Source organism: Anabrus simplex, chromosome 5 (genome assembly GCF_040414725.1).
Source record: "Anabrus simplex isolate iqAnaSimp1 chromosome 5, ASM4041472v1, whole genome shotgun sequence".
Classification (NCBI taxonomy): Eukaryota; Metazoa; Arthropoda; class Insecta; order Orthoptera; family Tettigoniidae; genus Anabrus; species Anabrus simplex.
The window spans coordinates 325589388-325613659 of NC_090269.1; the positions used below are offsets into that span (position 1 = coordinate 325589388).

Sequence of the window (24272 nt, forward strand, 5' to 3'; positions counted from 1 at the left end):
AACATGTCATTCTGTGTTTAATAGTGCGTATTTTCATTCCTTGTTTAGTAGTGTGTTGCCTTTTTTGGGGGGTACATTATAGTGTAATACAGTAGAAGTCCGCTATAGCGAGTACAGCATATAACGAGAACCCCGTTATAACGGTAACTATTGTCCGTCCCTTCAAAATTCCTATATTAAACTGTGTATTATCCTTCGGTTACAGCGAGAGACCAATCACAGACGCATCCGTTATTACGAGCGATTTTGCGTGCTCTATATTTTCCGATGCCGATATTTATGCACGCAGTCATTGTACTGCATTCGATCGATACTCTTCAGTACCGAATCGTTTTCTCGCTATGCCCACCAGCAAGCACTCTCGTCGACATTCGAAGGCAATGTCGGAGTCTATTAGTAATACCCGTCGACTTCTCTTACGCAAGGAAAGTGAAAGAAGAGAACATGTTTTCGTAATAAATGCGTACATGTGTCTGATAACCACTGTTAACTTGTTAAAAACAAAGTCTAAAGTAAACGATCGCTTAATTTTAATGGTATACCGTATACTGAAATTAAGTAAGAATGTGATACACCTCAAGATATGGCAGGGTACATCACTGATTTCAGAGGATAATTATATTTCTTCGCGTCTAGTTAAATTTCAGAAAGCTATTCCCATGTCAATTTTTAGCGAGGAGGCTATCATTTCTGTATATGCGTTTCTAGTAGGTTTTCATCATACATATACGTTTTAGTTAGGTGATGTCGTTTGAAGAAGTAAACTGAAATGTTTGCCACAGAAGCCTCTGGAGTGATACCGTATTTCTCCGAATCCAAGACGACTTTTTTTCTCAGAATCTCATGTGAAAAATCAAGCAATGTTTGCTTTGCACTCGGGGCCCGATAGTAATGAACACCACTGGCAACTACGGTACCGCAGTAACCACGCTGTTTTTTCTTCAACCCCCCCTCCCGCACCAAAAACTCGTTGACAAACCACCGCCTCTTTATCATACATCGCTAGCCGCGGCGACCGGTTGTACAATGCCTTTGTGTAACGAAATAGTGAAGAGAGAATGACATTCTATTATCCTCTAAAAAAAAAGTTTCCCAAATCTGCAGAATGGCATCAAAACATGCGAGACTTCGAATTCTTAGAAAAGCCACGGCTACTCAGTAGCAGAGTTATAACGCGTCTGCTGTACCCGGCGCTTAGTAAAATTAAGTTTTATAGACAGCAGGAATATTTTCGTTATGAATCGCCGTATTGTAAAGATACGTGGAACAGGTATTGCCGGCAAATTATCAACGGGTTCTCGTCGATGTTATGATGCCAATTTTAAGTTAATGGCTATTAAACACTCGGAAATGTATAATAATTGTGCAGCCGCAAGAAAATACGGCATAGGCCTAACTAAAGCCAATATTCGGCGTTGCCGTGAAGACAAAGATAGCTTGAAAATGTGTACTGCATAAAAAAAATGTATTCAGTGTCCCGCAACAAGGACACTTTAAAGAAGTCGAAGATGAAATTGTGAGGTATGTGCACAAAACTGCAAGGGCAGAATTGCCATACCACGGCGCAATAAACTCGTTCATTGACTTTCAAAGTCCGCGATCAAGACCTATTTGTACATCGTTAGCCGCTGAAGTTGGCCGAATCCGGCAAGCAAGACGTGCGTGTAGTGCCTGGGTGAAAGTAACAGTTTTATAGTAAGCAAGAATATTCTCCTGATGGATCGTCGTATTGTAGAGACGCGTGAAATGTGTATTGCCGGCAAACTATCAACGGGTTCCCTTCGATATTATGATGCCAATTTTAAGTTAATGGTTACTAAACCCGCTGAAATAAAGCATAATTGTACGGCCGCAAAAAAATACGGCATAACTAAATCAATGCTCGGCGTCTACAAATAGTCTAAAATGCGTACTGTATAAGAAAGACATTTATTTGATTTTACAAAGCACTTTTTAAGCCTGATTAAAATGTTTTGAAGGAAAAAGAGGGGGTCGTCTTGCATTTGGAGACATGCGGTAATATATATTTTTCAGAATGAAATCAAACACACGCTTTCACGTAGTATCGGATTTCGAAAAACACGCGAAAACGCAAGTTATGAACAAACTTATTGCTATTTCATACTGATTTTAATGTGCATAGGGGTTTTCCTGACTTTTACAAAAAATCTGATATAACGACAATCCGCTATAGCAAGTAAATTTTTCACCATTATGAATTCTCTCCATAACGGACTTCTACTGTATTTATATTGAAGTTGTGTGTTTGACACACTGAAAAGCTTTTAAGTTACGTTGAACTCTATTCTTAAAAATAATTTACTATTAAGTTCCACCTTTTCAATACATGATCATAATCACTGTATTAAAAAATCACACAAGTTTCGGCCCTTTTGTGACCATCATCAGCTAAAATCTGAAAAAGAGAAAAAGGATTTGTATGTGTGTATATTTGTTTGTAATCGATAAACTCAAGAACTACTCAACCGATTTTAAAAATTCTTTCATCTATAGAAAGCTAGATTACCAGTGAGTAATATGGGCTGCGTTTTATTTTCAAAACAATAATTAGAGATCTCTATAAAAATTGAAATAATGTAACCCAAGATATCAAAAATGTGCCTATAAAAGTCATCATAGGCTGATATAGACGAAATATAGAATTTGGCGCACAAAGATGAGACAAAGCTTATTTTTAGCCTCACGTCATGAAGAACAAAACTCAGCAAGACCCTACAAGCCTCGAAAATAAAGTTTTAAGGGCCTAAAACCAACCGTTATGGACATATTGCCATCAAACCCGCTCTAGGAATCGGATGAAGAAATTACCAGCCGTAACCAAAGCAACATCAGCTCAAGGATTCTACAGTAGAATACAGGCCTGCAATTCAAAGTAGGCCAGACCAAGGAGAGATTCTGCTACACATGCGACTCCCCGGAAAAAAAAGCACTCAGCAGGTAAGCCATCCCTATGGGTGGAGGTGGGTGGCATATAAAAAAATAGAAATATTGTTGAATCCACAGGTTTCGGGGTCGCTGAGATGAACAGTGACACTCCACATGTCGTTTAAGTCCAAGTTTAGACCCACTGGCATGAGGGGTGAGAAGGGGTGAAAAAGTGCAAAATGGCCAGATTATGGATTGGTGTGTGTGCACCCCTCTGGACGGGGGTGGAAAGCGGGTGAATATCAGTCAACTTCGCAATAACAAAACCTACAAAAATTCGCTTCACACATAATTAACAGTAATAAAACGCCTAAAAGTAAACAATCAATAAGGTGCCCGGGCAGCACCGGCTAGTATAGCTAGTTATGAATAAAAATCCACATTAAACAACCATATAGGTATAACGTGAAGTAATGTGCCTCTTATATGGCGTTGCATATAATGTTTGTTCACTTAAAAATTTCTAACATAGTCTTTATTGAAATACTGTTGAACGAAGATGCCACTATTTGTCACATACGTTATAGTGGATGCTGGTCACAAGGTGTTGGAAGGAGTACACTTGGCTGAAAAGTTGTCACTTTTATGTGTAACAATTTAAGTTATTTTGGTTGTCAATATGGTACCCGTGGAAGATTACATTATGCCAATTGAAATTGTACATATCTTTGTAAATAAGCTTCCAAGATCTAAAAAGAGAGAGAATACGGAAGATGATAGCACGAATTGGTACGATAATTAATGCGATAATAAAATACGGTGTTGATGTTGTCAAGCAAAGTGGTCATCTGAGTGAGAGTGTCATTGCTTGTCTTGAACTGCTGTTAGTGAGGGGAAATGGAGGTGAAGGGAAAGTTGGAGTAATGGGAGAGGAGAAAGTAGCTTGTTTGATGCATATTGAAAACAATTTTCATCTGGAGATAATTGCTAATATTTATCAGTTCTTCAAATAGCACATTGTCCCTTTCTGCAAATCTGTTAAGGTTATTCGTAGGGCCATCCTTTTGGTCAAGGTGTACAGTATGTATAGATTTTCAGGAAGTTAAGGTATTACCTTTTATTCACTCTATGGATGATTTTCATGACTTGAAATTTATAAACTGCAAAGTAAGAAGGCCCATTCCTCAGTACACAAGAGGAAGACTTTGCATGCTCTCTGGCAAGCCTCTACACCGCAAGGCAAATGAGGATCGAGAAAGTAATGAAAGGCAGGTAAGGAATACAAAGAAGGTAATTTAACTTAAGAGGTAATTACCACATCCAATATCTTTTAAACATACTTTTAACAGGAAAGGGACAATGGTTACGTTAACTGACATACTAACATAACTAAGAAGTTAAATGCTAAGCATGATCTACTACTTTTATTGTAACTTTTCTTTTCAAGTTTGGAACTTTTAAAGCAACAACAGACATTTGTTGAGAAATTAATTGGGTAACTTTCCAATATATTGGAAAAAATATGGCTTTACACTTTTCAACTTTTAAATATGATAAAATTCCAGCTGACTTCACAATTACTCTCCCTGTACCATATTTTCTTTGTTCCACCTCAACAATGTCTCAATTCTCCAGTTTTAACATGCAAGACAAGGTCATTTCACTTTTTACTCACCTATTTCCATTGCAAGATCACCAGCGGGTCTCTCTTGACGAGCAACATTATTAGGAATAGGCTCTACACTTCCTGAAGTAGGAGCATTCCCTGGTGGTCCAGGAGTGGGAACATTGGAACCTTCAGTATGGCCCAAGAAGTCTTTAAACCAACGGAAAAGTTCGGGGAATTTTCCCAGAAATGGAGTCACAAGCTGGACCAGCTCCGACCTTGATACAATCTCCTGATTGAACAGCACCAGGCAACGAAGGAAGTTTTCATACACTTCTTGATTCTTCAAGGCTTTACGAGTCTGAAAAATGTAATTTAGCTGTATTTTTGCAAATAATGGAACTAATGAATATTTAGATTCATGCCTTACAGACATTCCTTGCGGGTTATGCAATTTGAAAAGGGAGAAATGGCATAAACCCAAAAGAATATCAGATCTCAATAAATCAATTAAAATTACACATGTATATAAAAATGTTTTGTGAAACATAAAATTAATTACATAATACTGTGCGAAGGGATTCATTTAATTAAGATGATAGAAGCATATAAAGAATTTATCTCAATGTCTGTTTGCTTGATGAGCAGTAGTGCCGTGTTTGCTCTGGAAAATTTCTTTTGATTACTGTATTTCCCGGCATAATCGTCGCACTTTTTATACCAAAATTTTCGAAAAAATAGTAGGGTGCGACCATTATACGAATAATTTTTAATACCCGTATTTGTATTACTCAAAAAAATTTATTTATAACTAAATTGTATTTGATACAAATTTAAGATGCACGTAACACTCGTGTTTATACATCAAAATAATTAAAGTAGTCTAAAACAAAATCCATAATTATTCACAACAATTCAGCGAACGTTTTCCAACTTGAAAATAAAAATGAATGTATTAAGTTAATTGTCATTAATATGGGTATTAAAGTTAAAATATTGCACTGGCAAAGAATTATCGCTTTGTTCTGAAATACGGACTTACCGGTACTCAATTTATTACAAATCTTCTGTGTCGCTATCGCAGGTTTCTGTATCTGATGCACCATCCTCGCTGCTGTTAATACCAGTATCAGATTCTTTGTCACTCTGCCACACTGCGTCATCTTCAGATCCGTCTAGTGCATTCGAAATCCCAGTCCTTTTGAAGCTCTTGGAGACTAGTTCAGGTAGTATAAGATCCTAACTCTTCATCACCCACAAGCATAACAAGTCCAAGGGTGGACGCCTGATATTTCCAGCGGGCGTCAATTGCTGATCAGCCCTCATCATCCACTCGTTGTAAAATCGACGTACGTGGTCTTTAAAGGGTTTATTAATACATACGTCTAGTGGCTGCAAAGCAGATGTTAGGCCACCAGGAATGACTGTCGTCTCTTATATTTACTGAGAAGTTGCTTCACTTCGTTCACGAGGTGACTTCGGAAACTATCTAAAACAAGCAGACCTCGGAAACTAAAACAAGCAGAGGTCGTCGTTTTAGTAGTGCACCGGGTCTTCTATCCCACACAGTTTTAACCCAGTCCAGCATGAGTTCCACGGGGAAACTGTATATTCTTAGGCATCGTTTTCCTCTTAAAAAGGGGAAAGGCGGCAACTTTCTTCTGTCAGCTGTAATGGCTAGCAGTGCCATGCATCGCAACTTCTCACTACCGCTGGTTTTCATTAATACACTCCGTGATCTTTTAGCGCAATAGTGCTGTTGCGAGGCATATCAAAAATGACTGGAGTCTGATCGGCATTACCGATCTGAGAAAGCAAGTACGAAGTTTCCTTGCACAAACGTATGACAAATCAGTGAAAATTTACAATCTTGTCTGTGTAATCAGCAGGCAACTTTTGGCTTAGTGTTGTTCTCCTTCGCACTGACAGATTGTGTCGTTGCATGAACCCCTTAATCCACTCACGACTCGCCTTAAACCGAGTTGTGTTTACGCGCCTACCTCCCGTCCCTTAATTTGCAACATTTCATATGATACACTGCAGCCATTGCTACGTATTTTATTGACGCACATAAACACTTCTTCATCAATTATAGCAAACTTCCCTGTTTTAGGACCTCTAAACGCGCGTCTAGGAGGGTTTGTGCTTTTTAGCTGGTTTTTTAATCTCCACCAGTCACGCACCAACTTTTCACTCACTGAAAATTTTCTTTCTGCAGTTCTGTTCCCTTGCTGTTCAGCGAAGGCAGTTACGCTTAGCTTGAAGCCTGCAGAATAGTTTTTATATTTACCCATAATCGCTTATAAATGCTTCACACGTTAATGTTTTGCAATATAAATGACTTTCCGTAATTGTTCACTATTAAAACAAATTATTTCTACAAACACTCCAAACACACATTAAAAACTTAAATTCTCACGCACACATGTCTACAGTAATCATGTCAGTCACAAACAAATAAATGCATGTGTGGTCTGTCCCTTCCAGAGCAGACAATACTGTTAGGCAGCAAGTAAGCACGCAGCAATTTGTTATCAGTTGAGCTCGTGGGTTAATACCATTGGATAACAGTTATCTTGATTGCTTGGGTAAAAGTTTTCATCCTGTGCCCGGACACGTATGATGTAGTAGTAAGATAAGAGTCTAGTGACGACAACTGAGACATCGTAAATAAATCGGCTGACCGGAAGCTGAATAATTCCGTGGAAATCTGTGTTATCGTCTTGGATTTAACTTCGTGCGCAATAACTCAGGAGCCGGCCCCATGGTGCAGGGGTAGCGTGCCTGCCTCTTACACGGAGGCCCCGGGTTCAATTCAGGGCCGGGTCAGGAAAATTTACCTGTATCTGAGGGCTGATTCGAGGTGCACTCAACCTACGTGATTACAATTGAGGAGCTATCTGACGGTGAGATGGCGGCCCCGGTCTAGAGAGCCAAGAATAATGGTCGTGATGATTCGTCGTGCTGACCACACTACACCTTGTAATTTGCAGGCTTTCGGGTTGAGCAGCGGTCGCTTGCTAGGCCAAGGTCCTTCGCGAATGTTGCGCCGTGTGGTTGTAATATCGCAGAATTCTATCAGACCTCATGTCTACTAGAAGACAAGTGTGTGTTGGTACCGGTATTTCCTGGCGACGTTGCCGATAAGTGATAACTTACAGCCTTACGTATTTCAAATGAGAACTCACAATATGTAGGTGGTGAATAAATTGTACACTGTCTCGCGACCACGTTGTCAAACTGGTGATAGCCTATTGGTAAGCCATGCGTCGTACATATACCGGTATTACTTATTTACACGTTGTGCAACATCTCGCATATGTGACTGTGTTGCCAAATTGCCCATAAACCATACACGTATTTAAATTATGCATTCATGTGCAATTTACATTGCAGTTCCATTTACTTTTTAACCAGATTGGTGAACAAAATTTGGATGTGTGACGATTATGCAATTAAATGTTTAAAGTCCGATTTTTGTATTGAAAATAAAGGATGCGACGATTATACCAGGAAATACGGTAAAATTCACACTGCAGCATAATCAAGCCTCCATGACTTAAATTCTCACTACTTCCAATTACATTTTTACAGTTCATACTCTGCCTAATTTTATCTATCCCACAAGTAATACTATTGTGAATTTAAAAATCAGTAATTTATTTATTTATTTATTTAATACATGTGCCACCAACAGAGACACGCTCCAATTATAGGTGGCTTTTACAAATCATTTGAACAAATAACATAGAAATACCAAAAAGAAGAAAATGTGAAAACGCTATGTAAATGAGATGATAATGCTCTGTATGAAATGGATGAAACAATATATCGTATACAGAAGCCTGTTAATAAATCAAACAAAAAAATTGTAACAAAATCATGTAAATATTATACATATAAACAAATCACTTCGACGAGAAAAATTCTTTTAATATATTTACATATGTGTCATATTCATAAGCAAAGTCAAGATCTATATGATACTTATCAACTAAGTTATTGTATGTTTCACACATATTGATAAACGGAGAGTTCTTAAAAAATACAGTTTTGGAGACTGGAGTAATAAACAATTGCCGAAATCTTAAATTTCCTTTTCTAACATTAAAACATAACTCGTGAAGCGAACTATTATCGTCAATTAATGCATTAACCATCTTATAGAGATAAATTTGTTGGGCTATTACACGCCTACTGGCTAGCGATACATATTTAAATTCATTCAACAAAAATTCATATGAAACATAATTTCTAAAGGGGAATATCTTATATTTTTTATAATAAATATATCTTAAAAAGCGTTTCTACACCCTTTCAATTTGATTTTGGTAAGATTTATAACATGGAGACCAAATTATACATGAACACTCAAGTTTTGATCGGACAATACTATTGAATAATAAGGTGAGTGCATACGTGTTAGAAAAATCTCTTGAATTTCTAATTATAAAACCTAATTTCTTATAGGAATAATTAACCATTGTATTAATATGCTCCTTGAAAGATGAATTTCTTGTAATAATTACCCCTAAGTCATTAACAGAGTGGACAACTTTGAGTTCTTCATTATTAATTTTATATTTATAATTCAATGTATTTTTCTTATTTGAAATCTGAAGGAAACAGCATTTATTTATATTAAGTTGCAAACAGTTTCCAATACTCCATGCGTATAAGTAAGCCAAATCATATTGTAATTTCAACATATCATCAACATTTTTTATCTCTTTATAAAGTTTGACATCATCAGCATATAATAAACAGTGAGAAAACCTAATTCTAGTGGGCAAATCATTAATATATAAAATAAAGAATAAAGGGCCAAGGTTAGACCCTTGTGGTACACCAGAAGTAACATTGTATGTGAAAGACTCATGTTGATGATAGTAAACATATTGTTTCCGTGCACTAAGATAAGATGCAAGCAGTTTTAACCAAGGAGGGGTCAGACCAAAGCATGACAATTTTTTCATTAAAATGCCGTGATCTAATTTGTCGAAGGCTTTGGAAAAATCTGTGTATATTACGTCGACCTGTCCTTGATTATTCAAAACGGTATAAGCATATTGTATAAATTTTAATAAATTAGTCGTAGTTGATCTACCTGGCATAAAACCATGCTGATTGATATGTATACCGACCCTCACATGATTAAATATACGTGTGTACATTATTTGCTCAAATACTTTAGCCGGTGCACACAAAATACAAACAGGGCGATAGTTTTCAATATTTTTACTGTCCCCACATTTAAAAACTGGACACACTTTCGCTATCTTCCATACTTTTGGAAAGGTTTGCGTTTTTACCACAATGTTATATAAGGCTCGTAAGGGAAAATCCAACAAATTCGAACATGCTTTCAGTACGTACGGCGGTATTCCATCAACACCACATGACCTTTTAGGTTTTAATTTTTTCTAACTTATATTCCTTTTCGTCCACTAATTCTAAAGATAACGGATAATTAACATATACATCAGATGAATCAGGAATATCATAGGTTGGTGGAGGTTTCGAATATACCGATCCAAAAAAGGTTGCAAAGCCATCAGCTATACTTTTATTATTATTAAGTACGATATTGTTAAAATTTCATGCCCTGTTGCAGACCCTCCTTGGTATTTCTTTTGCATTTTATATAGCTCCAGAACTGATTAACATCACTTTTGATATTCTCTTCAAGTTTAGAAATATAATTCTTATACGCTTTACTGATCATGTTTCGTTTCTCTCCTTAACTGGTTAAATATTACCCTACTATACTCTGAATGTTTCCTTCGCTTTCTGTGGATTTCCTTCAGTTTCAAGTTATTTATTATGTCTCTAGTAAACCATGGAGGATACTTTTTCTTTGTGTGAAAATCCTTCATAGGTACCGTTTCACAAAATACAGAGTGTATCTGAGCATAAAAATACTCAACAGCCTGGTCAGCGTCTGTAAATTCTACAATCCTAGACCAATCCATTCGCTCGAACCTTTTATACATTTGAAAGAAATTAGCCCTTCTAAAGTCAAATAACTGCTTAGGTTGTTCAGGTTGTTGTGAAACATGGCTACGCTCTCCGTTTAATAGTAGCGTGACTGCAATTGCAGGATGATAACTATCCTCCTTAATTAAGGGGCACTCATCTCTATATACTGTTAATGTGTTAACATTCGTAATAATAAGATCAAGTGTATTTCCATTTGCATTAAGAATATTATTGACCAAGTGCAACTGATAGAGTGACAAACTCAGCTAAGGTTCTATATGCAGGTCCAAAATTTACAATATTACTTTGCTCACCAGTAATTAATGGCAAATTAAAGTCACCAGCTATAATAAGATCTAAAGTGGAAAAGTCCTTATTAACTTCAAACAATCTATAGAAGTCCAAATATGCTTCCAATTTGGTTGCAGGTGGAAAATACACTGACATTATTACATACCTGTGACCATTAACTATAATTTTTACACAAACTGCTTCAGTATCACCAAAATCTAACGTTATTTGTCTTGATACTATAGAACCTTTAACAGCTATCAATGCGCCTCCTCCTTTTCTTGTACCTCCACGATCTTTTCTATACACATTAAAATCCCTACTAAACAGTTCGCTGTTAGCAACATGAGATTGTAACCATGTTTCCGTAATCAACAGAATATCGTATTCTGATTCACTATTGTTAACATAAAACTCCGAAATTTTAGTGTTTAACCCTCTTACATTCTGGTGGTAAATATTAATTGCATTAAAAATCATTTTTCTCAAAACAAAAAAGTTACACAGTCTCATTTAATCCATACACATCGTCCAGGGTTTTTAGATTAAACACCTGCCGATCACCCTCTCTTTTTCGGAGTTTAATGTTACCTCCATGATCTACCCATAGAAAAGCATAATTTCTCTCCTCCTTAATTTTTCGAGCTTGGCCAAGAAACTTTCTTCGTAGGGACGTCAAACTGTGGTTTATGTACACCGTCTCATACTCAGAAAATCCGAGATGAGACGCATTTAAATCCCTTTTAACCTTGCGTTTTTGAATGAGTTCATTCTTGACACTACGGTGTACAAACTTCACTACAATGGCACCTGAAGCTTGATGCAATTGCCTCTTCAACCTATGACATGCATCAATCGATTCATTCTTGATCTCCACATTTAATACTCGACCAACATGCTTAACAATTTCATAAACATCCTCATCAACTCGTTCAGGTACGCCTAAAATTTCAACCGTGTTATGACGACCATACTGATCAAGTTCATCTAACTGTATTTGTTTGTCTTTTAGTTGCTTCTTAAGATTTAAATTTTCTTCTTTCAATTCTTCCATTTTCTCCATGCATTGATTTATTACTTCTGACTGCTTTTTAATGAATGTTGCATTCTCATCCAATTTTACGTGAGCTAACTCCAAACCTTTGCCTAACTCTCGCTCCGCCTCTATACTTGATTTCTTAACCTCTGCAATTTCTTTCTTCAACTCAAGTAAGAGCTGATAGACATCGCCAATAGATGGTGCTGTTGCTAGTTCCAAGCCATGTACACTATTTCGTCTTTCCTTTTCACAACAAGCACACCTCGAAACTTGATTTTCATATTTTAAGAAATTTAATTCAACGTCTCCTATATTAACACATTTGCAATGGAACCAGCCTTGACAGTTACTGCACGGAATCTTAGAATTTATATCCTGCCTAGAAACAGCCTTCTGACATGCTACACAAGAGCTCATGGTGGCGAAGAATGGTATCACGATCGATATAAGAATCGATTGTGTAAGTTGACGGTAACTGCTCTTCACTACTCTTTGGAAATATGTTCAAGTTGGTAGCACTTCACCTCAATGTTTACATTAACAGATTCTTCCTCAAATAACTTAAACTTGGCTCGTAATACATCACTAATTAAGATCTAATAAAAATGCAATACGTACATCAATTCTTCAAACCTTAATAATCCAGAGGCACACGGTTTCACTTCGTTATTCAAACTACATACAACCAAAATCACAAGATATTGAGGAGCACTACCGTCACACATCCACTACTCAGCTATGTCTGAATTCTGAATGCCAAGGTATTGTCCATATCTGAACATACATATAATATGATGTGGATAGCGACTTGACAAAATAAAAACAGTAACCATGAAAATGTGCTAAAGCAAAAAGGTTCTATGTTTCACTCTATTTATGGCTTCTGAATGGCACAACTTTGGTTGCATTGGGTATTATTTCTCTTGTATCAATTACACCCATAAATTCACTGCTGTGGGAAACATGGTGAACAATAGCACGTTTTCATATTACTGTTTATTTAAAATCCCCTTAGTAGAATTTTTAGAGATGCTAAGTTGTTTTCACAATGGCCAGTCAGAAGTCAAATGTGGGATGAGATTTAATCTTATATATATCAAATAAGAGTTTTGCATGCACATTGTTCAAAATTTAAAAAGAATGGCATTTCTGCATCGGTCGTGACCACAGTAACAACGCAATGCAGTTTTGAATTTTCCGTAGAATCTGTCTCTCTGTATGTACACACATCACAAAAAAACGGCTGAAAGAGAATTGAATGAAAATTGGTATGTAAAATCAGGGAATAAGTCACTACAATCTAGGCCATGAATAATTTTATTCACACCGAGTGAAATGGTAGTTTACGGGAAAGTCTAAAATTTACTTCTCAAATATTTATGTTACTACTGGTCCTATCAATGAATACTACATAACTAACGTTATATCACAGTCTAATATATACAGTCGCGAAGCTCTGAGGATATTTTTTATCAGAGACCACAGTAGCTGTCCATAACAAGCAAGCTTTCCCACCCAAGCAATGCACCAGGGCAACATTGCCAAACACATTTCAGCCAGTCTTGCAGTAGTAGACTGTCCATCTAACCGGAGTCCTGAGTTCTGACGACAACACCAGCAGGTAATTTTCTTTTGGAAGAGTCTTTCTCTTCAAGACGACGTAGGGTGGAAGTTTAGTTCCATCAGCGAGTATAACATTACTGTACACTTCTGTATTTCATTACCAACAGTTCTGATGGTAACACTTTTTGCCCTTTGTCCGGCTCCACGGCTAAATGCTTTGCATGCTGGCCTTTGGACACAGGGATACCAGGTTCGATTCCCAGCAGGGTCGGGAGTTTTAACCATCATTGGTTAATTTTTCTGGCACGGAGGCTGGGTATATGTGTCGTCTTCACCACCATTTCATCCTCATCACGACGCGCAGGTCGCCTGCGGCCGTCGAATCAAAAGACCTGCTCCTGGCGAGGTGAACAGGTCCTCGGACACACCCGGCACTAAAAGCCATATGCCATTTCACTTCAAAATAGACAGGTGTCTGATCTGCATTTCCAATTTGGGAAAGCAGATACAAATTTTTCTTCTGCAACCAAATTATATAACGCTGGAAGAGTTTTTCTGCACAAGCAGTAGGAACACACTGAAATGGAGGTATGCCTTCTAATGCTCAGTCCATGCCTCTTACAGACGATTCTAATCTACCCCCAGCTCTTTAAATTCTGGGGTAGAAAGTTCTCCTGCGATTTCTAATGCACATTGGCACATTTTAGTAAACACACCGTACCCCAAATCCTGCCTTTCTGTTATGTATTTGTATACAATCCTCACAATTTCAGGGAACTGTGCACTCTGCCTGCATAAAGCTCTACGATCACCACTACTGTTTAAAAGGAAGTCTTTCTTCTTTCACCAATCAAAAATGAAAGATTTATCTATGTCCTATTTTCTAACCTGCAGCATGATTTCTGATAATTTTTACTTAACTCATAACTTTCAGTTTCTCACTTACAGTAAAAGACCGCAATCGCTTTCTTGAATTCATGTTTACACGTGGCACTCTAAGAACGTGCTACTGTAGATTGACTGCCGCCGAGTACTTACAGTAAAAGTGAAAGTGTGTTTGGGGTTAGGGGAGCTTGCGCTAAGAAGCTTGGTTGCCAAGTCACGGCGACGAAGAGTGTGTCAATGTTTGATTTTAGGGTTGTTCTGTACTTAAAAATAATTTTACTGACCTTATGAACTACAGCCAACTTTTACGAAAGTTTTACACACATTTATATTTATTTACATTTTATGGCCTTCATTAGACCACTCTAGCCAACTTTATACAAATAATTTTTTTTAGTTTCCTGTCAGCCCAGTACTTCTTCATTCTCTCTGATCTTATCCTTCTTTCTTCATAAGAAATCACCCTTCCTATTGTCTGTTTGTTTATTTTGATTTGCAGTCTGGTTTGTTTGTCTGTGAGTTTCTTGATTTTGTCGGTTTTGTTTCTTAGGTCTTCCACTGTAATTTGTAGTTCATATCTTCCTTGATTTCTGTAATCCACTTAATGTTGCACTTACTATTCCATAATTTTTCTATTATTCTCCTGATGATCCTGTTCTCTGGTGTCCTGATTAGATGTCCAAAAAATGAAATGCGTTTTCTTCCTGATTGGGCTCATTACTGGTTCTATTTCCTTGTAGACTGTTTCATTAGAAGCTACTCTCAGTGTCCACCTGTTTGGTACGATTTGTTGAAGCATGTTCTAATGATTCTTTTCTCTATCTTGAGTAATTTGTCTATTTGTGCAGTGTTAGTTGTTTTGAAGATGGTTTCGCTTGCGTACGTTATGTCTGGTTGAATGACTGTTTTGTAATGTTTTAATTTTGTTGCTATTGACAGGCCTTTTTTTGTTGTAGATATTCTTGGTGACATATTGTGCTCTGGTCAGTTAATTTATTCTGTTATGTCATGCTGGATTTTCAGTGAGGTTATATGTTATGATTTCTCCCAGGTATTTAAATTTATCTACAATTTCGATTTCTTGGTTTCCTATGGCAATTTTGTATACGAGTGATTACTGTTTTTCAAAAGATATTCCAAGACCAAAAATCTGTGCTATTTCCTGTAGTGATATAACTTCTTGTCTGGTTTCCTGAATATTGTTGGACAAGACAGCAAGGTCATCAGCAAAACCTAGGCCATTTAAACTTATGTTGTCTTTGGGTCTTCCAATTCGGATGTTCTTTGGGTTACTCTTCTACCATTCTCTCATTGTATATTCCAAGGCACAGTTCAACAGCAGCGGTGACAAGCAATCTCCTTGTCTTAAGCCTGTTTTTATGATGAATGTCTCAGAGAATTCCCCTCAGAACTTGACTTTTGTTTAGTGTTGGTTAAGGTGAGTTCAATTTGATTCATTTTGGATGGAGCCCGAAATTTCTTAATATTTTCAACATTGAAGGTCTATGGATACAGTCGTAAGCTTTTTTAAAGTCCACGAAGGTTATTGCAAGAGGTTTGTTTTGCTTCTTGTAATATGCTATGGCTAACTTTAAAGTGATGATTTGTTCTGCACAGCTTCTCCAAGGTCCGAAGCCTCCTTGGCATTCACCTACTTCTTCCTCTAGTTGCTCTCTGATCCTCCTGTATCGGATTCTGGAGAAAATCTTGTATGTGCAGTCTAAGAGAGAGATACCTTTGTAATTATCTGGATTGCTTTTATCTCCTATTTTGTGGAGTGGGTGGATTATGGCTGTGGTCCAATGTTCAGGGAACTTTTCTGTTATCCAGATTTTTGTAAGGGATGTAAGGATGTTCGAACTGCATCACTGCCATATTTCCACATTTCTGCGAAAACTTCGTCTTCTCCGCATTCCTTATAATTTTTCAACTCTTTGAGTGCTGTTTCCACCTCTTGGATTATTGGGAGATTTATGAGTTCAGGCGGGGTTTTGATGGGCGTGTCTGTATTAATTACTAGAAGTTCCTGGGGTTCTTCACAATTCAAAAGTTTAATGAATGCTTTTGCCATGATTTTGGCATTTTCCTTGTCATTATGTGTCGTTTTTCCATCCTCACTTTTCAGCATTAATGTGGGAGGGGCAAATTTTTGTACTTGTCTTCCAAACGTTTTGTAAAAGTCTCTGGAATTGGTTTTGTGGTAGTTTTCTTCTATTGAGTTGATTAGATTTTTCTGTGATTGTCTCTTGGTTTGCTTGATAATTTGTGTGAACTTTTTCCTGATATTTTTGAGGTTGGTTGCACTTTCTTCTGTTTTGTGCGATTGAAATTTTAACCATGCCTGATGTCTTACTTCATGAATTTTGTCACATTCTAAGGTCCACCAGGCATGTCTTTTACGTGTGTTCAATGGGGCTAAATTTTCAGCTTGTTGCCTGAGAATTGGAACCAGTTCTTCTAAGCTATCTGTCAGTTTTATGTTCTGTGTGACTTCTCAATATTTATCATTCCTAATTAACTGGTGTGGATAAAGTTCCTCTTTCGTTTATTGCGTTTTGGTTTCTTTTTTAGTGGTGTGAAGTTAATTTTGATTTTCACTACGTAATGATCTGAACCTATATCTAATCCTCTTAATACTTTAACATTGTAGATTTCTCTGTGGAAGGTTTTGTCCATAAATACGTGATCCAGCTGCCATTCCCGTTTTCTCCAATCAGGATGTTTCCAAGTTTGTTGGGCCTCGTTTTGAAGTAGGTGGACTTTGAGATTAACTTGTGTTCACTGCAGAGTTCAACAAGTCTTTGACCATTCTTACTTGTATGTTTATGTGGAGCCCATTTCCCAATGATATCTCGGTATTTCTTTTCTCATCCGAGTTGGGCATTGATGTCCCCTAACACGATCTTAACGTTGTTAATATTTATCTGGTTTACAGTTTGGTCAAGGAGATAATAAAACTTTTCCACTTCTTTCTTAGTCTTAGTTAGAAAATTGGGGCATGGGCATTTATGATGGTATAAAATTTGTTGGATGCTTTTAAACTCAAAGTTGCAATTCTAGGTGAGATGGCTTGAAAATCGATTATCGAATCTATTATTTTCACACTGACCATAAACCCAGTTCCAAATTGGGGGCATTGTTCCATAACCCTTAGTCCAGGTTTCCCATTGTAAACTCTGTAGCCTTGAGATTCGAATGGTTCTTCTGAAGTATTTCTCATTTCCTGGGGTCCTGCTACTAAAATTTTCTGTTTATCTAATTCGTCCGTCAAGTTCTTTAGTTTTCCTGCTTTAAGTAGAGAATTAATATTATAAGTTGCAATGTAGTTGATCTGATCTTGTTTGATCCTGTTCTTATGTGCTGGCATAGGAATGGGTGATTGCCAATGCTCCGACTCGATATCTTCAGGGTGGCTACCCACCAAATCCGATGTAGCCTTCTCCTGCTTTCATGGACAGGACGGTGGAATTTTTTTCGGAAAAGACCTTTCCATGGTTTGACTTTCGAAGTATTTAACCTTGGGTGGAGCAAGCTCCGATTTACAACTACGGTTGTTAACCGCAGAGGGACAACCCCAGATGTTCAGGGTTCTGAGTTGGCATTTCCTCCTAACCCAATGAGGTATGGTTTTCCCGCCAATACTCAGGTGGCTGATTGCAGTGGTTTCCCACTGGGCGATGGGGTTGCCACATCCCTACGCTATAACACATTTATATTATAGAACAAATCTCCATTTTTACACGAAATACATAAGAGAGAACAATACGGTATACACATGTCCACTTGTTATTTTCAAACAAACAATCGGAAGATGTGGTTGAATCCTTAAAACTAAAGCACCCAAAAAAACTTAAAATTCCCGAAGACAGGTTATGTACCATGCCGCGAAATGAAAGGCTTCAATAAGACCCGCATCCAACTTTTAGAAGTGATGTTTTCGAAAAAAGAAGTGTGGGTGGTATGTGGTATTATACAGGATGTATTTTGGAGACAGTAATCTCAGAATAACCAGAAGTTGTTGAGAATGCATTCAATACTGCTACGACCCAACCTGTCAGGAGCCTCAGGAGCAAGGTTAACCAATACAATGGCCAGCTCCGCATTGTTTCGTGTTTTCACAAGTGTACTACTTCCCTTCATTCCTGTTCTTTCAAACTGTTCTAACCTCCGGTTGCATTTTGAAAATCTCTTCCTAGGGTAACGTGCTACAATTTCACTGTCCATAATTAAACACAAACAATTTCTCATCACACACACATGAATGGACCCGCAGAAACACGGACTGGTCTAGGTAGTTCACTCTTCTGGCACAAAGTGGGGGCTGTGGCATTTGCCCTTCTGTTCAGCTCTAATATTGCTCCCCTCACTATTGCAAGGTTCATTTTCTGTAGAAGGAATGTGCATACTCAACAACGTACATAGGGACTGTTTAATAATAATAATAATAATAATAATAATAATAATAATAATAATAATAATAATAATAATAATAATAATAATAATAATAATAATAATAACAACAACAACAACAACAACAATAACAATAATAATAATAATAATAATAATATAAAACTAATCCATGTTGAGGTCCTCATGTGGCTCGTAGTGCCCCATACAGAATAGGTTATTTTGAATGGCTAGATTATATACAGAGGAATACTACTGAATATATAACATACCTGATCAAAAAAAGCATAATCAGCAAGACTGCCATATTTCCCAGCCTCAGCAAAGGACACATCTCGTAGAGATGCCATTTTGTGCTTCTTAGCAGGTGGAGCACCAGGTGAGGCAGTAAAGGATGGAGACCGTTTCACCTGACCAAACTTGCTACCTCCAAGAGTTCGATGTTCCAAGCCAGACACTGCACTACACGAATTATTGTAACTTGGTTTAACGCCCACAGTCTTTTTAACAATTGCCGAGTGTTCATTTGTGCTGCTCTTGTTGCTCTGGAAGAAAGAAGAAACAACATAGAAACTGTACTTGGTCTAAAAGGCAGGTAACCAATATCTCCAACAATACAATGATAAATCTGCTGACTATCCCCCACATCAAATACTACAACACGATTTATATCTACTTTCCACAACAGTAGTAGATCAAGAGAGGGCATATGGCAAGAGTACTGAGGAAAAAGATGTTTGTCATACTGGAGGACTATGGAATTAAGGGTAGATTAATAGAATCAAAGACATTTATATTGGCAAATGGGATGAAATGAGAATTAAATCATAGAATGAGTTGTTGCTTCAAGGTACTTATAGGCTGCAAGGCTGTAATCTTTCACCTTTGTTGTTCATTACGTATGTATGTATGTATGTATGTATGTACAGTTATCAACAAAATAAAATGGGAGAAGTGCAGGAGTTGGTTTAACAATGAATAAGGAAATAGGGCAACAGGTATGCCTACTAGTTCAGCAGATGACGATGATGTTGAAATCAAAAGAATATAATGATGTAGATAGAAGATTTTATGCAATACGTAAGGAGAGATGAGAATCTAATCGTGATGGGAGACTGGAATGTAGAGGTAGGCCAAGGAAGAGAAGGTAATGTAGTTTGAGAATTCGGTCCGGGGAATAAAACAAATGAAAGAGGAAGTCTGCTGGTAGAATTTTGCACCAATTCATGCTGCAAGCAAACCGCATTCGATAACGTTGACTGTATCAAACTATGTGTGATTCTGAAGGCAGTCGGGATCAGACAATGAGAAAGAAGGATTACCTACAATCTGTAGGGGAAAAAAATCTGCAATGTTAAGAACTGAGGGCTACAAAAATCCAGAAATGAGTGAAGAAAGGCTGTAGATTTTACCCACCCCTTTTCAAAGTTTCTATGTTTATTACGAACAGGCAATAAAGGAAGTCAAATAGGAATATGGGAACAAAATCTTAATCCAAGGAGAGGAATTCAAAACAAAGGTTTGTGGATGTTATTTTACCCAAGTCTGCACATTATTAGAGAAAATGCTCAATGGCGTGGACACAGTCTTGGTGAAGTAGTACAACATGAATATAAATAAATGGGTGGTATGAATAAAACCTGAGTTCTTACTCAAAGTATATACTCATGAGTACGAGCACTTAGTAGGAGTATATTCTCAGCCCAAGTAGTATGTACTCCATTTGGTAAAAATAAGAAGGTTCTCCTTTGATGTAGTAGGTACTCACCGCACCGCCATGTGGATCATTTGAAATTGAGTAAGTACTCATGTTGCATAAGGTTGTCATCATACGTAACCTCAACTACCGAGATTCGATTTCCGTACCGTCTGCATGCACATCAAGCTGTATTTTAATCATACCAATAGCAAATATTCCGCCAATAACATTTTGCGGGAATATTCTCTTCTGTTCTTAAATTCCGGCGTTCCAGAGTCTGGTTAAAACGAATTATAAGCAATGTACCGGTACTGTAGAAGGTAGAAACGTGTGCTATAACGTGAAAGATAAATAATATGAAAATGAGAGTGTGATAAAGCATGTAATTTTAAAGCATGTAGCCTACGGTACGTTAACAGTTTCATAGTTTTTCCTTAATAGCATAATATCCAAAACTTTGAAATAATTTAAACCAAAATACAAGCCATACGTGGGTAGAATGTAGAAATGTTTACGATGACTCAAATGATAAACAACACTAAAATTAGAGTGAAACAAATTTGTGGCTTTAACCACACATGCATGTTAATACTTTCATTACCAGTATCTTCCTTCTTTGTAGGCTATACTCATCATAATTTTAATAAATCTTGGAAGGAAATGTTTGAGGCTTTGGGATTAGGCCTAACTCAAACCAAACGAGAAGTAATGTGCAGGAGGAATGAAAGAATAAATAAATTATATTTATTGTTATTTCTTTTATGTCGCACCAACACAATAGGTCTTACGGCGACTTGGGATAGGAAAGTGGCCTTAATCAAGGTACAGCCCCAGGATTTGCCAAGTGAGAAAATAAGCCACAGAGAAGCCGTGATGCTGACAGATGGGATCGAACCCCTATATCCTGAATCCAGGATTTAACTATATGTGACCCAAACCGCGTAGCGAACTCGCTTGGTAAATAAATAGGCCTAATATGAAAGTGAGAGTAAAAAAGAAATTTGTATCTTATGTATAGGTCTGCGTACTGAATGTTCCAAATGAAACATCTGCCTGGCATTCTCAGTGATCATAAAGATCCCGAACGAAAATATATTTAGGCTATTACCTTCCTTGTTTACAGACTCACCAACCTAATACCATATGTAGGCCTAACATGAGTGCAGGCAGTCAAAGAACAGCCGTTGCTGCTGGATAATTAACTTATTCTTTCTGCCGCTCTGGTTTGGCAACAGCAAATTTTTTATTATTTTGAGGAAATGCAATTCACACTGCAGCTTTAGTCACAAAATACAGTACATAACCTCAACAAGTTTACTCAGTTTTTATTGGGTACGAAGTAGACTATGCCACATTGAAATCCAGGGTGACCTAACAGTCTTAAAAATGCGTTTAATTTAGTCCTAACTATATTCTAAATAGCACCTCTTGTTTTCCTTGTCCAAATAAATTCAATTTTGAAAAATAGTGCAGACTTAAGATTCTTAGAATTCACATGCCCATGTCCCTCCTGGAAACAGGTCCCACATTATTAATAAACTCAGCCATTTACATAATACTTTTAAGAGCAATAAATCAGTAAATGCTCATACTTGAGACACATAGCAGCCCTACTCAAAATAGACTGAGATTATACTCATCAATCTGAGAATGCACTCTCTTTTATTCATACCAAAAATGAGAATCTACTCTCAGACTGTTACAATTGTGAGTTTATACTACACCACCTCCATGATATGAGTATATACTCAGCTAGTCATGAACTTTATTCTTATGAAGTGGAGTATATATACTTAGAAATGCTGAGTATATACTAAATACTCATGTTTATTCATACCCCCAATATAAAACAAAGGTAATGATGTGCATTCATGCAAACTCACATGAACCAGATAATGGTCTTAAAGGAAGCAGACAAATATTGTTACTGGGGGAGTAGAATGACTAAAAATCAGAGAAGTAAGGACATAAAATGCACACTAGGTCAAGCAAGGATGAAAATGGTTATAAAAAGATATACATATATATATTTTTTTTTTTGCAAGTTGCTTTAATCGCACTGACAGAGGCGATGATGAAACAGGAAAAGTGCTAGAAATGGGAAGGAAGCGCAGTATTTGCCTGGTGCGAAGACACGAAACCACGGAAAAACATCTTCAGGGCTGCCAACAGTGGGGTTTGAACCCACTATCTCCCGAATATTGTATACTGGCCACACTTAAGCAACCACAGCTACTGAGCTCGGTAAAAGAAAAAAATTTGCTCACTTTGAATATTGATATAGGAATCAGAAATATGTTTTTGAAGAGTTCTTTTATCTGGACATGGACAATAACTAGTTCAGAAAGGAGAATAGAAGTGAAATGGGTACAGTGAATCACAATTGATTCGGTGAGAGAAAGATTTGTAAAAATTCGCACACAAGGAGAAGTCGGAGACATGTTAAGCCATCCAGGACATATTCATTAAATTTCTGAGGGGCATGCAGGCGGTACAAGTGGTAGGGATAGATCAAGGTATGAATATGATAAGCAGGTTACGCACGCACCTTGCTTTATAGCGATATTCAAACAAAAGCGCATCGAAGCGCGCTCACAAACCCTATGGTTCCGCCACTGCCTTCTAGATTCTGTCTGATCGTGACTCTTGTCAGAGTTAACATCGTGTTAGCTAACAGTTCCCACAAAATGCTTGAATGAACGCAAGAATCTTAACGTGCTGCTAAATTTTTAATGATATATTAACAAACAGTGTGTTAGTGTTCTTTTAACAGAGATTGAATAAACCGGGCCAATACCTTCTTCATTTATAAAGCAACGAATGAACACCGCCTATACCATTCAGGGAAGTACGCTGCAATCGGCTTCTTAGGTAAGAGACCTAGGTGTTATAATTGACCGTAAACTGACCTCCTCTGCTCAAACTGAGTCAATAAAATCACGAGCTAAGCGTAACCTAGATATTCCTAACAGTTTAACTGATTTTAAGGATATTAATGCCCTAAAATTATACTTCAACTCCTGTGTTCTTCCAATTATTGACTTTTTCCCCTATTTTATCCACACCTACTTTCACAACTGCCGGGCTGAGTGCGTCAGATGGTTGAGGCACTGGCATTCTGACCCCAACATCGCATATTCGATCCTGGCTCAGTCCGGTGGTATTTGAAGGTGCTCAAATGTCAACCTTATGTCGGTAGACTTACTAGCACATAAAAGAACTCCTCCAGACTAAATTCCAGCGGATCGGCATCTCCAAAAACCATAAAAGTAACACCAACATAATGGGTCTGTTATTGGATATTATACTTTTTTAGGTCAACTTATTCCTGTTGTCAAATTTTTGCCCCAGTGTGCCAATTTGGGCTAGTCAGTAGGTAAATAGCACACCTACCAAAACACATGGCTAGTGCATACCATGGAGGCCACAACATAGGCTAACTGAAGCTACCGGAAGTGAGAATGCACTATGAGAGACTCATTTTAAAAAGACAACCCCTTTTTCCACTTCTTTTAACACCCTTAAGTATATTTTCAAAAGAAAAAATTATGTTTGTTTATTTTAAAAGAAGATCCATGTACCAAACTTTGCATCTGTAAGAACTTCAGTTTATGAGATAAACGCCTTAAGCAAGAAAACGTAATAATGAATATACAAATTAAAACTACCGTATATTCCCGAATACCACCTGCACTCCCCCCCCCAAAATATTGGTTCTAAATTTTGGGTGTGGGTCGTATTCAAGCCATTCATGCTTGTAAATATTTATGTTTACTTGGAGTATTGAAATAGATTTGAATACGGTTACCGTACTCAATATACCACATGTAAACGGGCATTCAGGTCTTATTGTGTTTTAGTTGTGTTCTACAAAACAAGATTGATTTTTTCAATAAGGTTGCAGTGGCATGTACACG

At 37.3% G+C, this 24272-nt stretch overlaps 1 protein-coding gene across 1 annotated transcript in view; it reads right to left on the reverse strand.

Moving 5' to 3' along the window:
* Sin3A (SIN3 transcription regulator family member A) overlaps window positions 1-24272 on the reverse strand; it is a 528152-nt gene that overhangs the window by 268045 nt on the left and 235835 nt on the right. Inside the window, exons 10-11 of the mRNA XM_068227644.1 lie at window positions 18929-19201; window positions 4562-4853 (exon numbers count right to left, since the gene is read on the reverse strand). Coding sequence (XP_068083745.1) covers window positions 4562-4853; window positions 18929-19201 — 565 coding nt within the window. The remainder of the gene's footprint in view (window positions 1-4561; window positions 4854-18928; window positions 19202-24272) is intronic.